Source organism: Arvicola amphibius, chromosome 12 (genome assembly GCF_903992535.2).
Source record: "Arvicola amphibius chromosome 12, mArvAmp1.2, whole genome shotgun sequence".
Lineage (NCBI taxonomy): Eukaryota > Metazoa > Chordata > Mammalia > Rodentia > Cricetidae > Arvicola > Arvicola amphibius.
In genome coordinates this window covers 134,707,426-134,724,162 of record NC_052058.2, presented here as the reverse complement: position 1 = coordinate 134,724,162, position 16,737 = coordinate 134,707,426, and the positions used below count along the sequence as shown (strand labels likewise).

General features: G+C 43.9%; 1 protein-coding gene across 1 annotated transcript in view; it reads right to left on the bottom strand.

The window, feature by feature from the left end:
- Positions 1-1,414: 1,414 nt before the first annotated feature.
- The window catches only part of Gabrg3 (gamma-aminobutyric acid type A receptor subunit gamma3), a 544,483-nt gene continuing 529,160 nt past the window's right edge, over positions 1,415-16,737 (bottom strand). The window contains exons 7-10 of the mRNA XM_038313696.1: positions 11,057-11,209; positions 5,611-5,807; positions 5,319-5,378; positions 1,415-1,756 (exon numbers count right to left, since the gene is read on the bottom strand). Of these exons, the coding sequence (XP_038169624.1) occupies positions 1,475-1,756; positions 5,319-5,378; positions 5,611-5,807; positions 11,057-11,209 (692 nt within the window). The 3' untranslated portion in view covers positions 1,415-1,474. The remainder of the gene's footprint in view (positions 1,757-5,318; positions 5,379-5,610; positions 5,808-11,056; positions 11,210-16,737) is intronic.

Sequence of the window (16,737 nt, the reverse complement as noted above, 5' to 3'; positions counted from 1 at the left end):
CATCATCTCTTCTGAAATCCATCTCAAAACCGTGGGAGATCAGTACTTTTATATATTCTATTTGTATAATGTTTTGCCTTTTCTAAGTCATCGGACAGTACGTATAATAGAAACTGAAACTGAGTGACTCTCAATAAAATTAGTTCAGTTTTGTGGGAGCAAAGCATACAGGGATTCTACAGTGAATGCTGTCATCACGCTGAGATATCGCTCAAGAGTGCCAAAGGATACTTCAAAAGGGTCACGGACCTCGAGTGCACAAAAGCATCCGGTCATAGCAAAGAACTACTACCAAGAAGCAAAATGTTTTGTGTTACAAAAATATCAAAAGAGAATTGATTTGGCGGGGGGGAGGACATTCTTTGGGATTTTGCTATGTATCCATATTTCAAAGTATAAAATAATTTTTGCTCATCAAAGTGTGTAATTCAAGATAACCATTAGCCATTTTTTTGCATTTAAAGTTGGTTTGGCTTGAATAGTTAATGCTCACGATTAAATTCTCGTCTACGTTATTTCACACTCTGGAATACAGTTTCAAAACAAAGGCCTGTCCATGTTGCTTGTCTTTGTTTGTAGGATGAAGACAGTTACTGAACCCCGAACAATAATATAAGCTCCACTCCTCATCTGAGACTTAGACTTGGTCCTGTCAAACACAGCTCTTACAGAAACGCTGACGTGAAATGCGACCAGGAGCCCAGTATACAAACACAGCTGATAGAATAAAGTTACTACGTTGTGAGATTTAGAGACAAACAGCAGTTGTAATCTCAGCAACAAGTTTTAAAAGACACATTTTTTTTTTACCCCCACAGAAGGAAACTTGTGGCTGATATATATGAGCACCTCCCAGGCTGAAAGGAAGGGTGCTAGGAGGAGGGTCACTAGCTAGGCACAGCAGCGCCTGAGCAGACAGACCTCACTGAAAGACCGGAGCTGACTGCGGCTCAAGCTGGATCTCGGAGTGAGGTCGGCATGGATGTATCTCCAGTAAGGGAGATGCTGAACACATAGGCACTGGTGCCAAGGAACACAATGGGCAGATACACGAGGGTGAGGGCCTGAGGGGACCTCTGGATATTCGTTTGCATGTCTTACAGGGGTCTTGGCATGGTAACTGGCAGCTTCTAATATCCAAGGCCATTCATAAATATCAGACTACAGGTCAAAGAGGGGATTAGCAAGAATATCACTTTAGAATGCAATTGTTGTGTGTATGTATGTGTGTGTGAGTGTGTGTATAAGTGTGTGTGTGTGTGTGTGTGTGTGTGCGCGCGCGCGCATGTGAGTGTCTGTGAGTGAAATATTTATAAAGAAATACTTTCTGAGTACCTCCCATGCTGCTAAAGGGTAACATAACAAACTTGAGTAGTGTCTTCCCTGCTACGTTTTGGTTGGCCACTACATGTCTGGGGGTGGGGGAAGGGAAACACGTAAATCAAGTACTCTCCAGTCATCCTCAGAGCAGCACTTAAAGATACAGGTATCCCACCCAATAGACCAGGTTGAAGAGCAGGAAGGACGTGGGGAAGAAGACCCGGGAGTAGGAGTCCAGTTCTGAGACGTCGATGTGGATACGCCCTCTCCTCCATGAGCCCGACTTGCACTCCTCATAGCAGCAGAAGAAGCTCTGGCAGTCCTTGCCATCTAGACACTCGTAGACGCAGGTGTCCTCGAACTCCTGCCAGTACAGGGAATTGTTTAGCGTGACCATCACAGGTGGTGGAGGCCTCATGTCCAGGAGGGAATAGTTCTGCAGGCACAAGAATAGCACAGCAGTCAGGAAAGGCAGGTAGGACAGCCTGAAGACCATCGAGCTCTACAGGTGACATCTTAGGTCTGCTTTCAGGCAAGAGAGATGCAGGTCATGCCTACCCCACACTTACCCAGAACTGGTCACAACCCATGCTTTGCACTATTGCGGCTCAGTGAACAAGGAAAACCATGTTGCCGTTTTAAAACTTTGTATCTCAGATTTTGGGGGGAGGGAGAACAATACAGTTTCAAAATGTATTAGCCATTTCATGGCTCTATTCTGTTACCTTGTAGCAAATGTAGCAAATATATGCCTATCATAGATTTGTTCCTTGAATTTTAGGCCACATGGATACTGAAACATGGGAAGAGAAATATGACACCTATTTCCTTTTCTTTTGTTTTTTTTTTTTTGTTTGTTTTGTTATTCGATGAAGCCTTCTGGAGCTTTGCCCATGGGAAAGCATGTGTGTCCATGGATGTTGGGGAGAGTCCACCTATAGGTAAGATGCTTTGCATCCTGTGTTTACTGGGAGCCTTCAGAGATCCACTCTGTAGCAGCTTCCACAGCTCTAGGACATAAGCAGAGGTGGGGGATGTGCTGGGCAAAACTCTGGTGAAGATGGGCACCAGCTGGCCTCATGCTTCTGAAGCCCAAGTGTATATCAAAACCACGAGAGTCGCCTCTGCCAATTATCCAGCGTATTTGAAGAACATGCGTCTTTCCGGCAAGCTCTGTTTGGGAAAGATCTATCTTTACTAGATGATAACTCTGCTGAGAGTTTTCTTACATGTGGCTTTGACATTTTGCAGCTAGCCATTCATTCGCTCGGAGAGCTGAAACACTCTGTACCACATAGTCCCTCAGTGATGGTGTGAATGTGGGCTGTGGGCAGAGGAGACAGTAGACCTTGTGAAAAGCTCTAAAATAACTCTAAAGCCATTTCTGACAACTCTGAGGCCATTTCTGAGGCCTCTCAGCAGCAGTGCTTCCCCCCCTCCCCTAGGAACCAAGGACCTAACAACTTCACATGCATGTACTGGAATGTTGGGGATTTTCCATCTCCCCGTGTCCTTGTGGATGTTCTCCAGCTAGATCTCAGTTATTGAAATTGGGGCAAGATAACCCTTAGATGTTGACTCAGTTCCTCAGCCTTGCTCAGGGGATATTGACTCAGTTCCTCTGCCTTGGTCAGGGCATATTGACTCAGTTCCTCAGATACAGTTAGGATGAAAAACAACCACCCGACTCCCCCCTTGTTTCTGTGGCTTTTTGCTTTAAAAGTAGCCTGTACAAGCTATTCAGGGTCTTCCTGGCTTCTCGAATGCTGAAAGACGCTGTCGCGACAGAATCAATTAAATCCTCTTGCTTTTACATCAACTGTGCTGTGAGAGTATTTTCTTGGGGCAACTCCTTCTCGGTAATTGGACTCCAGGGTCCAACACTTGAGGGAAGACACCAAGCCAGGCCGAGCACCAGCAGTGTCTCTACGGATAGAGACAAACCACTAGAGACGGTGACTTCAGCGCTTCCAGGAAAATCAGCAGGGAGGGCTCCTAGGGCATGAATGATCTATGTTTCTTGTTGTAACTTAGGGAAGTGAAGACCCAGGTTGCTGAAGTCCAGTGGAAGCTCTGCAGTCGGTGGTCAGGGGAGCTCCAAGCTCTGTAGCTTGGGAATCGGAAATGAGTTCCACTTCACAGGACTGAACTAGAACTTAGGACTTGACAGGACAGGCCCTCCACGGCTGTGCTGTGTGCTGTGTAAACACTTCTCTCTATGTCCTGTGGGGGCCAACCATGATAATCTAAGTCTGGGCAGGTCACCTAAAGAAAGTTCTTGACTTCCAGCCATTATTACCTGGGACTCTGATCACTGATAAATTTAAATAAGAGGCCTAAGTCTCAGTAGTTTACCCTGAAGCAATACCTGGTAGCAGGAAAGAACCCCAAGCTGAGATAACCCAACCCCCACCCAAGGGCAGACCATGCAAAGAAAATGCCTGACATTCTAACTGCTGTAGATAGGATCATCTGCCAGGGCACCTCACCAGGACACCCCTAGACAAATGTCAGCCAATCAGGGGTCCTAAACCTCAGAGACCCCTCATTCCCACCTTTATGTTGGGTAAATTGGGGGCAGTTTTGGCTGGGTCTAGAGTAAATTTATTAACACTGTCCTCTACCCTGCATCTGGGACACCCATGGTGAAACTGTCCAGGCTTTGAAGAGACATTTTGCTTTTATTCCCCTAGTATGGAAAATACTTTTTAAAGTTTTTCTCCATCAACCAGGACGTACTTTAAAGGACAGACGGTCACAGTTTTCAGTATGATCCACAGTGGTCGGAAAGCTGGAATCTTTGCTCAGACAGAGCCTACTCATTTGGAGTGAGGGATGCATCAATATTTTTCCTCAACACCCAGGTCTCTGGGTGTGAAGATGTGCTCATTGGGCCTCAGGCTACTAGTTCTGATTGGCATCCGTCTCTCTGCACCTCACTCTCTATGACTTTGTCTAACAGTCGTTGGAAGCAGTTTCTCTTGCCTTCTCAGGGCTGACAAGATGCTTGCCCACTACCCTTCTGACTACACCCCCTTGAAACATATTTGTTGAGTAAAGACTGTATATTTTTTTCCTCTTAAAAAATGGTTGAGATACACAGAGTATAGGGCATTGTTAAGAGCTAGGAGCCAGTCATGACGCAAGATAACAGGAAACATTCAGGGTAAGTAAATCAAGGAATGAAAATCATGGTTGCACACAAACACGGCACATGACAGGAGTGGTCATGTGTGCGTGTTGTGTAAACACAACACATGACCCACATGACCTAAGGGTCAGTGGTTTAAAATGACATTTCTAGCTTTTCATTCCAATTTCTTAATAGCATCAATAGGGGTTGATTTCCCTGCACTCTGTTTCACTTGTGACTATAAAATGAATTGTTATTTAGGCATACATTATCACAAAAGTGCCCAAAAGGAAATGAGGGTGCCATGCTATTTGTGGGGAAAGAAAGGCATTCAAGCGGGGACATTCAGGCTAGAAACCACAGGGGGTAGGCAGAGAAAGAAAGGAAAAGGAAAAAACCAATCTGTGAACATGAAGCGAAAGCCAGAATAAATGTTGCATTAAAAAACGAAGGCTAACGTCTCTAATAGATTCAATATGCAACTACAGGCATCTCAGATCGTCTATAAAATGTGACACATATAACAATTAACATAAAGACCTGGGAGGTTGCTACTTCAAATATTAAAAGAAGTTTGGTCTGGAGAGATGGCCATCATTTAGTTTTTTAGATTGCATGGATACATAGAACATGGATGTCTGCAGTGCAGCCGCAAGCACACACGCTCCATCAAGGTCCCCATGTAGACAGGCTAGAATATTTCCCCTGCTGTACAAATGTTCTAACTTGGTTCCTTTTAGTCATAAACGTTTTCAACGGATCACATGCAGTACTCATTCACATTTATGAGGGAAGATATCTTTCAGTGCAAGCTTAGCTTAGTCAGAGTTCCCAGAAATATTGGCATCTTTAAATCTATACATACAGAGGGTGCTTGTAGGCTTAATCGGTCAGGAATCCATCTTGTGGAATCTGGATGCAATAACTGCAAAAGAAAGAAAAAGCGGAGTTGGAAAGTGGCCTTGGAACTCTGCAGTCTTCGGATAAGCCCACTCTAGCGCTGCAGACGTGGGCGGCATCTCCATCTTAGTGCCCCGCCCACAAGTCTATCTCACTTCCGGAGATCCCGAAGGACGTATAACAGGATGTCAGCGCACATTTTCCTTAAACGCCCCTCCTGGTACACCTGGGATACCCTGGCTCACCCAGCCACTCACCGATGCCTTCTTCTTCCTGACGGCTGGCTTTCGACAGCTGGAGTAGTAGTTGAGGGTGGCGTACTCCATCAGGGCGGCAAAGACAAACAAGAAGCACACGGTCACAAAGAGGTCCATGGCGGTGACGTAGGATACCCTAGGAAGGGACTTCCTGGCAATGGTGCTGAGCGTGGTCATGGTGAGCACTGTGGTGATGCCTGCAGAGGGGACAGTTGTCAGTGTAAGGGGACAGTGCACCAGACCCGAAGGCCAAAGGCGACACAAAGTAAGAAACACATAGATTTTGAACGTTGACTCTTGAGTGTTGTCCCAGGCAGGTGATATGTGGCAGCTGCCCCATGACACTTGACAGTGGCAGAGCAGCCTGAACAGCGTGATCAGCTGCAATCAGGAGGGGAACAACCAACACCATAGTGTGCAAGATGAGTCGGAGGGTCAGGAGGGGAGGCACCTCCAGCGCATGTCCCGACCGCATTTCTGATGTGTTACGGAACCACGATACAATCCTACATCTACGAGTACTCATAAGACAGATTTTTGTCATTCACTGCTTGTTTGGCATTTCACCTTTTCTCTGCTCTCAGATAGAGACGCAGCCTTTAGCCTTCCCGGACGTCCTATGCCGCTCTACACTCCAGGCTTCCTGCCTGCTTGCTGTGTAAGCTCTGACCCTTCTGTACTCAGTCCCAGCATCACTCTGAGATGCCCTCTCTGAAAAATAAGCATGGACCAGTTTTCACACTTCCCACTCAGAACCTCTGTGCTGTAATTGGTGAACCTTCGTGGCTCAACCCACACACAGTTATTAAATCATAGGGGACACCATCGTGCCTCTTTCTGTGTTTCATTTGTTCCATTTGTCTTCTTGTTTCTGACTTTCTTTCCTGCTGTTCTGTAAGTTACCACGATCATCTGTAGACTTCCTTCTTGATGGTTTCAGATTTTAAGGCCCTTGGCAGCACCTGCAGGCCCTATGATGTCTTTGAGCGCACCATATGGTGTACTATATAAGGGCACAGTGTCACACTGTGTAGCATGTCAAGGGATCCACCAATTAGTGGGCACGCAGGGTTTATCCCCATTTCAACAAAATGTAGACACCTTATTGCTTTTTACTTTTCTATGATTACAATGTAGTTGTCCTAAATATTTTCTTTAAAGAGTTAAAGCTTATTCAGACCACGTTAGATTCTCAATAGTTTTAAAATTCAGGTTGAGAGCCTGTTTCCTTTGTGCCTCTATGGCTTCAACAAGAACCCGTTGTCATTCCGGCTGTGATGCCCTGTAAGAAGGATCATGTCTTTTTTTCTCTACTACTTTCAAGAATCTTTTTCCATTTTTGAATTTGATTGTAATTTGTCTTAGCATGAATTCCTATCATGCTTGGAATTTACTCAGATCCATGAATATGCGCATCTGTCTGCTTTTTGGAAAACTGGAGAAATATTTAGCTACTATTTCTTTGAGTACATTTTCAGCCTAATGGGCTTCTTCTGGGACATCTATGGTGGAAATGTTAGACTTTATTCTTTGGTATTTCACAGGCTCTAGGGTCGGTCAATATGTTCATATTTTTTCAGTCTATGTCTTCTCCTTGTGGCACCAATTTTTCTTGATTTACACTGAAGTCCACAGATTCTTTCCCCTGGCATGATCAATCTTGTGAGTTCTTTCTTTCACTAAGGTGTCACCTGTCCTAAACATGTACATGGTTCTCCACTGCACGGTTCTGTCTTCATGAGCTGTGCTCTTGCATTCGTTCACCTCAAGCATGCTCCTCAGACATGTTCTCGCTGGCCTTTGAGAAGCCTGCTTATGCAATGCCAATATCTTTGCTGCCTCCAGGTGACATGCTTGATGGTATGACTTTTGATTGTATTTTGGATATCTAGGGAATTAGTGTCTGTGTTTAAAAATACTATTCTACAGTAATTAAAAGCTCTTAGAAAAATGTATAGCTCAATAAAATTGATAAAAATTGCATACTTATAAAAAAGTTGTTATAACATATTTTGTCAGAAGTCATTAATACAAGGACTCTTATCTATAGTCAAAATTTCTCCTAGCCCCATACAATTTTACTAAAGTTAAATGGGAAGGAATTTTCAGGTGCCTTTATTATATATAACTAGTAAATCTTCATGGTGGTCTATATTGTCCAATAACATGAAGTACATATTTATTCAAATATCTTTTATGTTCTAAATATTCTTGTTTTCTTCATTTAAACCTTTTGTTTTTTGAGAAAACTGTTTTATGTAATCCAATATTAGATTCATAAGTTTTCCTCTAGAAATTGCACACTTTTGACGTTACCATCCAAGTGTGTTCCTTGTAAAGCTAACTTTAGTATATGGAGAGTCTGTGCCAGATCTATTAGACGCAAGGTGTTCTCCCATGGAGCAGAGACATAGCTCGTTAGCTTGTTCTCTTATCACTTTCGTCAAATGGCACGTGCAAGGTCCGTGAAGGACGCTCTATCTTGGCTCACTGCATTGGCAGCAAAGGTGTGGCGGCCGGTGCTAGGCTCCTCCAGGTGCGAACTTGTTACATGGTCTGTTCACACCTCAGCCAATGAGGCAGCAGGGAGCTCTGATAAGCTTGGCTACACTAGACTTACCCCCTCATATACCTGCCCTCGCTGACACATGTCCCAATGTTTCTGAACGTCCCAAAACAGCGCTACCATCTGGACATTAGACCCTGCGGGGGATCTCACATTGGTATCACAACAGGAAGCACATTACAGAGTTCCTCACATGGAGAGCAAACCATGGGCAGGGAACGGGGCTGACCTAGAACTGGGTGCAGCCTTCCGAGGCCTGATTAGCAACTGTCTTCTAGAAGTCAGGCCTCTTCTCCTAAAGGTTCCATGGCAGTAGCGCCAGAGAAAGAACACTATGTCATGATCACAGGCAGCAACCCAGGTTCAAGCCGCAGCGCACGGAGAGCAGAGAGCAAGGACGTATTCGCTGCTGTTCATCATAGGTATAAATGCCTCTGGGTCCTTCAAAATCATACAGAACAAATGTGGGCAGGTCTTACTATTTAAATTAGGATCATTTCTTAAAAGGTGCATTTCGGTGCTGAATTTAGACCATAGCGATTAGACATTTACTTCAAAAACTATTGAGGATCTGTTTAATATGTTTTCTATACATGCCATAGATAGACAGATATACATAGGGGAAGCATATATTCTAGGCAATTAAAGTGCCAACCTGAGTATGGCATCAGAGTCCTCATCCAGCAGGATCTTTGCTTGTCTTCTTTTCTAATTTCCTTTCTGCTTATTCTTTGTGTCTTACACATCATGCATCTCTATCCCACTCATCTCCCCATCTTCCCGTCCCTTCGTATCCACCCTCTGCCCTTGCAACCTCCCCCGCCAATAAAATAACATTTCTGAGAAAAGAAAAATCTCATCGTAGATGTGAGTCACACCGTAAGCCATTTAGTTTATGAATCTTTACTCGCATAAAGAGTGACTGGTCGGGTTTGAGGCCTCTGATTTCCGCTATGCTGTGGATACTGGGACTCTGCTTGGATAATCCCATTGTTGCCTGTGTCGTGGAGATCCCGAAGCTTTGGATCTGCAGGACCTGCTCCTTCACATGCTCTGCCAACACAACGCTGGGTCCAAGCCCACAGTCTCTCCCTGTCCCCACCACCAGGGTGAGCTCCCTGCTGCTGCCCGGGACTAGTTCACTTTACACAGCAAGGAGCAAGGGGCGGGACCAGTTCTCCTGTTTTCACGCCCACACCTACACCACCAGGGCCAGCTCTACCGTGTTGCCGAGGAGAGGAGCAGAAGCCAAGTGTTGCACCTGGTGAAGGGGCAGGAAGGGCTCTCCCATTATTCCCTTAGGATAGCTCTCCCAACTGCCACAGTAGGCTGAAGGGTGGGGGCAGGGTATCTTTCCCTCACTCAAGCCACCATCTGGCAGGTGAGTGGTGGGGTCGAGGGCCAGAGCTCCCATGCTCATGTTTCTGGACTGGGCTCATCTGCATCCCTGGCAATACAGTCAGTTCTATTGTGCTGCCCCGGTGAGGTACAGGACCAGCCTTCCTGAGTGCTGCAGCTGGGGAGGTGGAGGGTTAGCTCCCTCATCTGCTGCAGGGTCAAGGGGGGTATCTCCCCCTTGCTCACGCTACCACAGGACAAACTAGTAATGGGGTCAGCTTTCCCAGGCTCACACCCTTGGGGCTAGCTCACCTACATCCCCGCCAACAGGGTCAGCTCTACTGAGCCACCAAGGCATGATGCAGGGCCTACCAGGATCTTTGAATTAGTCAATTTCATTTCATGCTTTCAATCAGACACGGGGCCATGGCAGAAATGCCACGTACGAGAGTCCCCAAAAAATACTTTCATGTCCTCAGAAGATCGAAACGCTTTATCCTACTATTTTAACTGGGACATTCTACAAAAAAATGTAGAATTATTATTTTGCAAAGAATGGTAGGTGCTCATGCTAGGCTTAGGTGCACTCTCAGCCAGAGAGCTCCTTGGTCACAGTGTGAGACCTTTCTCTTGGGATCCGAATTTCCAAAAACCTTCAAAGACCAATGAAGAAGCAGAGAATATCTGAGGCCTGAAGCAGGCCTTGGAGTTTATGCTGGCACAGAGACCACTGTGAGAGCCGACCTGGGAGTCTGCTTCAGAGACAGGAAGAGGGGGCAGTTAGGAGCACAAGCGCTAAGACTCCAAACTGCATCAGATTGTATCCTGTGGCCAGCACAAACCACAATGCCCTGGACAAGCAGATGTTATACTGTGACAGCTGAGAGCTACAGGGCTTGGGTGGACGGTAAGGAAGCCGCCTACTGCACAGCACCGTTGCCAATGCAGCCAAGAGTGCTGAGGACTGGCAGTCTGTGAAGATCAGTTCAGCTACTCGACAGGTCTTTGACAACCGCCCCGCCCCCCGCCCCACGCCATAGCCTAAAACCAAGTTAACTTGGTTGGGCTGGGAAATCATGCTCTGTCCACCATGGCTCCGGGCTCTTGAGCTAATGCATATAATTATAAATTATAAACTATAAATTATATGCATTAGCTAAATTATATATAATTTCTTATATGGAGCCCATTCTAAGAAACAAGAAACTTTTCTAATAGTGAATCAGCAATGAGGATCTGAACAATTTCTATATTCTAACAAGTGAGTTTTATAAAAATTAAATATTTGAAACCTCCTTGGAAGAAAACTGCCTATTTTTCTGATGCACACTTTGATTGAATAAAACTTAATGAGAGAGAGAGAGAGAGAGAGAGAGAGAGAGAGAGAGAGAGAAGTGAGAGAGACCAAACTTGAATAGTGAGAAAAATTCACATTGCTCTTAAATCAATTATGTTTGAATTCCCTTTAATTAAGGTATTTGGTGAATGTTTCTGCATTGACCTTGCACAGAACGGTGGATGAAGTTTTTATTTGCAGCTTACCTAAAGTGGTTCTTGCTGGTGTCGCATCTTTTTTGATCCAAAATGACACCCAGGACAGAACCACAGTCAGGATGCAGGGGATATACGTCTGGATGGTGAAGTACCCCATTCTTCGACTCAGTTCGAAGTAGATCGTCATGACAACATAGTCACCTGCAATAAAACATTCCCCAAATCAAGATGACGTCCATGGGTTAAAATGGAGTGGGGGAAAGGATTTATAATTTAATTTTCTAACTAAACTACTTGGATGAAAACTACAAGGTCCAGCGACACCAGTCGGAAAAAGCGTCAAATGCTGGTGCCGTTGAGCTGCATCACGTCTTTGACTTTGTAAAACACGTTACTGTGCCGTGTAAAGGACACACTGACATGTTTATCGGTTGGGGACAGGCACGCACATCTTCTAACTGGCGGTTCATCTGATAAGAGGCTGTTGCTAGAGACCATCTGTGTGCTGCAGAATTGCATCAAGAGTCACAAAGGAACTTCAGCCCTCAAACAGAGCTCAGTCATTCTAAGGCTTTTTGTCTTTAATAACAGCGGAAATGAAATGTCTCCATTTGCAATTATCCCATTGCTTTTAGAGCGTGGTGCATGGCAAAATGTCGGTTCTGCCTTACTGTGGCACTTCAGGGAGAAGACACAGGCATCTCCATATGTGGTGTGTATCCCTTCCCATGTCCTCATCAACCTGTCTTCTCAGTCACTTAGAACAAAAGGAAAGCATCGCATATCTTAAAAGAGAAGCATGCAATAACTTCATTAAAATCTGGTTTTACTTCATGCCCAAGGCCATTTTAATCTTAAAGTATAGTTATTAGAATTAGCAAAACATGGGGAAATTTAAGTACACCAACCATGTAAAAAGTTAATTAGCTAATATGATTATATTACAATTAAGTTCTAGAAAATCTTTGGGATAATTATTTGGATTGTTAAGCAGCTGTTACTGAATTATCTTTAAAAATAGATTTTAATGTTTAAATATTAGTGGGACCATTTCCCTTCCGATACAACCGTTTTCTTACATGTTTAAGTTGCAGACATCTGTGTTTAGAACCGTGTTTATACCAGACCTAGCAGTCCTGTGTTAGTTTCTAACGAGATGAAGGCTCAAGAGCATGGGATGATGTTGCATAAAAATTGCGTGGAACTCTTACTTCAGTTTCAAAGTCTGAAGACCCAGGGACTTGAACTCTTAAGTTAAAAACAAGAAAGCCGTAGTCAATACACGCACTGAACATCACCGCTTTGGTGGTCTCAAAAGGGAAATGAGGTTACAGGGGAGGCCACGATCCCAGAATCTTAATGGTAGAGAGAATCCAGAAAGAAGCAAAAGATGAGATACCCACAGAAGATGCAGAAGCTATCAGAGGCTGGAGGTCAACAAGACACATGTACTTGAAAGAAATTTGTGGAGGCTTAATGAAGAAATCAAGAGTGAGAAGTTCTCAAGGGCAGTAGGCACGCTCACGCTGGTCACCAAGGCCCTCCCGGTTCCCACTTGGTTCCAGATTGGGATGTGGTCTGAGGAAGCTCCCAGTATACACTGTTTGTCTGAAGTGTAACCATCATGACATATTCCCAGGACTCTTCAAACGGCCAAGTTTACTAAAACCAAATAGATTCAGAAAGACTTTCATAGCCATTAAAAACCCAGGTGACTAAAGGCAGCGTGATATCCGATGTTGCTAAAAGGGGGACTGTGGAGGAAAACGAGGAAACCTGGCCATTATGGTGTCTCCTTAATAACGCTGACTCGACCTTAGCTCGTCTGTTTTCAAATGTGCCACAGCGGCCTAGAGAAGCGAGGAAACCGGGCCTGAGGTGCCGAAGGACCCTATGCTGTCTGCACAGTTTTTCTGTAAGTCTTATTTTTTTCTATATTAAAATACTCATTAAGGTTTTAAAACTATATCCCCCAACTCTTTATTAGAAAGTTTTTACAATTCTAAGACTTTACAAAAATTTTCAATTTGACCGAGACCGACCCTTTCACGGTGCATCCATCTGAATAGAACATCTGATGGAGAAACGAATGGGGAATGGGTCCACAGATGACGTAATCTACTCTTGGCCAATTGGAGCAACCTCTTCACTTGTCTATAGTGATTGCATGCTAACCACTTTTATTGCACGCACGAATCAAAGGCATACGTTTTCAGGACAAGCGACTAGTCCAAATTGTGAAGCTAGAAACTAGTGACAAGATGCTGTCTCTAAGCACTGCTGACCCGGGAAAACCACAAGCAAACATGTTATCCAGCAATGACACGCAGGATCAACTGACATGTGACTGGCGGAATGCTAGTTGTGAGGCGTCATGAAAGTGTGGAGCCTTTTCCTGGCCACATTTCCCCTTCCTCCTGTAGTTTGCTTAGTTGTTTGTTTTTCTCTCTAGAGAACTTCCAGATTCTCCAAAGGAAGACTGAAGATTCTGCAAAGAGCCACCCCATGGGGCTACTGAGAGAGATGCAGAAAATCCACGCCTGTCCCTCTACATGTTCCACAAAACATGTTCCAACGCAGAGGAGCAAGGACAGCCAAACTCGTTCACTAAGCCAGAGGCGGAAACCTACCACAATTAGAGGCTAGGGGCAGGGCATCTGGGAAAGACAGAGCACTGTGTGATTGGAGAGACACAAGACTAGCTGGCAAGGCCAGCATTGCACCTTAAAGAGGAATGGGAGTGATTTCAAGAACAAGACCCACAAGCACAGATCCTCTCTAAGACTAGGTCTTGTGTTAAAGCATCAGGTGATATCCGAGTTCTCCCTCACTCCAACACCCAGCATAATAAACACGGCCCAGAGTCAGGAGTGAGATCAAAGCAGAGACAGGGCAAAAGATGCGCCCTAAGAAGAGCAGAAAGGAAGATGCAGAGGAAAGTGGGAAGCAAGAGACAAAGATGACCTGGCGCTTAAAAGGCTGTATTTTATTTATGCATATGAGTACGTGGTTAAAGGCAGTTGTCAGCTGTGTGACATGGGTGTTGGGAGCTGAAGTCAGGATACCTGTAAGAGCAGCCACAATCGCTGAGTCCTCTGTGCAGCCTCTGGCTGAATTTTTGACTAAATGTGCTTTAAAAAAAAGAAAAAAACTCTCTCACTGAAAGTCATTCAATTCTTCAATCCACTTCCAAACATGCAATATGCTTTTTTCAGTATCTGCTTCAGTATGAAACATGCATAGCCTGCCGGTGAAATTATAGTATGTACAAAACAATCACGAATAGCAGTCTGAAAAGACAGCCAGCTGAACCAGAACTAGGTATGAAAAAATGTATTTAAAATAATCACTTCATACAGTAACCATTCCAATGGAGACGGTAGATGGCATGAAAGATAAAAATCGGGTCAGAAATTAAAAAAAAAACAACAATCAAAAAGAAATGAAAGAAATCCAAAGACCCATTCAGTAAGAGAGATGAAGCAACTCACTGGATGACCACAGCCAAACAGACAAACAAACCAATGTGCCACTAAACAGGTGAATATGATTATCCACTATGATACACAAAATGGAATTCAAGTTCAGAGGCCTGAAGAGGGTGAAAAAAAACACCAGGGGAAAGGAACCAAGATCTTAGTAAACCTAGGTTATGTGACTAATCCCAAAAAAACTCCATCACCAAGCAGGACAATCCCAAGGCACACAAAACAACAAGAGCAACGAAATACACATGGACACATCAAAACCTGTGGGACACAGGTAGGGGGTTTGTCTGAGGAAAAGAGACACGTGTTTCTTGCAGAAGAACAAGGGAAAGGATTGCAAAATTGTACAAGTATATTAGCGGTGTTTCTACTACTGTGCTAAAACACCACACCCAAGGTGTGTGATAGAAGGAAGAGCTGATTGGATCATACGATTGCAGGCAGTTAGGGCCCATGTAGGCAGAGTGCAAGCATTGTACCAGGGGCCAGTACCTCCCATCTTAAATCACAAGCTCAAAGCAGAGGGGATAAACTGGAAATGGCTCAAGTCTTTAAACTCTCAAAGTCTTCACCCGAGTCCATACAACCGCCAATAACAGCCACATCTCCCGTGCCTTCCCAAACAGCATCACCATCTGGGGACCAAGTAGTCAAATGGCCAAGACTCTGGGGGTCATGTGATTTAACCCACCACCAAAAGGGAGAAGGCAAGGCAAGGAACTCTTCGGAGTCCTCAAAGAACACAAAATCAAAACAAAATGAAAGATCCAAAAGTGAACTTCAGTGAGAATACCTTTCTAAAAGTGAAGAAAATGAAGAACCCTGAGATCCACGCGATCTAAGGGAATTCCTCAATGTTCGATTTGCTCATAAGGGAAAAAAAAAAACCAATTCAAAGACAAAGTATCAAATTTATTCAGACATTTGCATGGGAAAGTGTGTTAGAAATGCAGAAAAGGCTTCAGAAATCCAATAAACGATACTCTCTATTCTTTTAATTAACATATTTATAAGGTAACGGCCACAGCAAACTTAGAGCCCTACATTTTACGGTGACAGCAGAAGATGGAACAAGGCAGAGAAGCAGCTCTCTGAGAGCCCCAGGGGAGGTGCTGGGAGTGTGCCCTTAGGAGGCTCTCACAGCGGTTTCACACAAGCAGACCAACATCTGGAAATCGACTCAGAAGGTCAATATGTATCGCAAGTCCTAAAATAAATGCTAAGCTATTTTAGAGCCATTATAAATAGCAAATCAATGGAGACAACACAAGGGAGGCACAAAGCTGCTTTATTTAATTTTAAAACAGAAAGAAAAAACAGTGGAGTACAAAAGCCAGGGAAGGACATTTTATTTGATCCTATCAACATTCAGCTTATAGACTAATGGTCAAAACACAGAGAAAAGGAATTCAAGACTGGACTGTATGAGACATAACAACCACTTCAGATAAAAAAGACATACTTGAGTTAAAAGTTTAGAAAAGTAGGGAATAGCTACAATGTCAATAAAGAGTTAGTGTCACCATTTCTGAAGACAGCAGGCTTTAGAACATGGACTATGGTTGGAACAAACAGAAGTGTTACTGATGACAGAGACACAGATTCCATAGGAAAGCACATAATTCTCAGCCACAGAGGTTAAACACTTGAGTCAAAGTAATATGGAGAGAGGGAAAATGTATAGATATAGTGAGAAATTTTAGCAATTCTAAGTTTTTAGAAGAACAAACAATTGGAAAATATGATAATGTCTGGATGATATTAGCAATAACAATGACAATTCAACATCATTTAAAATGACAGAACAGGACCTTCCAGGAAAATGAAAGACTTGAAGGTGATCTCCATGACTCTAAAGGAGAAGAGTCAAAGAACACAGACTCTATTTAAAAGAGATAAATAACTTCAGGAAAATTGTAAAATTAGTAACTGAGGAGTGTTTGAGGAGTGAGCTGGCAATGAACCAAAAGAAGTAGGCAAAGCTAAACACAGCTCCAGCCATGCGGCTTACTCTTGGAAGAAGGAAGTAAGCCATGGGCCCTGGTACAAAGAGATTGGCAGAAACCATCAACCCACAGTCCGTGCAAGTGTCAGATCTAATTTCAAGTCTTGGCAAGACAGTCATTCTTCCAGAAGAAGCACAGAACAACAAGGAAAAACAAAAACAATCTTGATCAAAAATAATTCTGTGAGAATCATCATCATGTCTGACTTCAAATTATAGACTAGAGACATAGTATA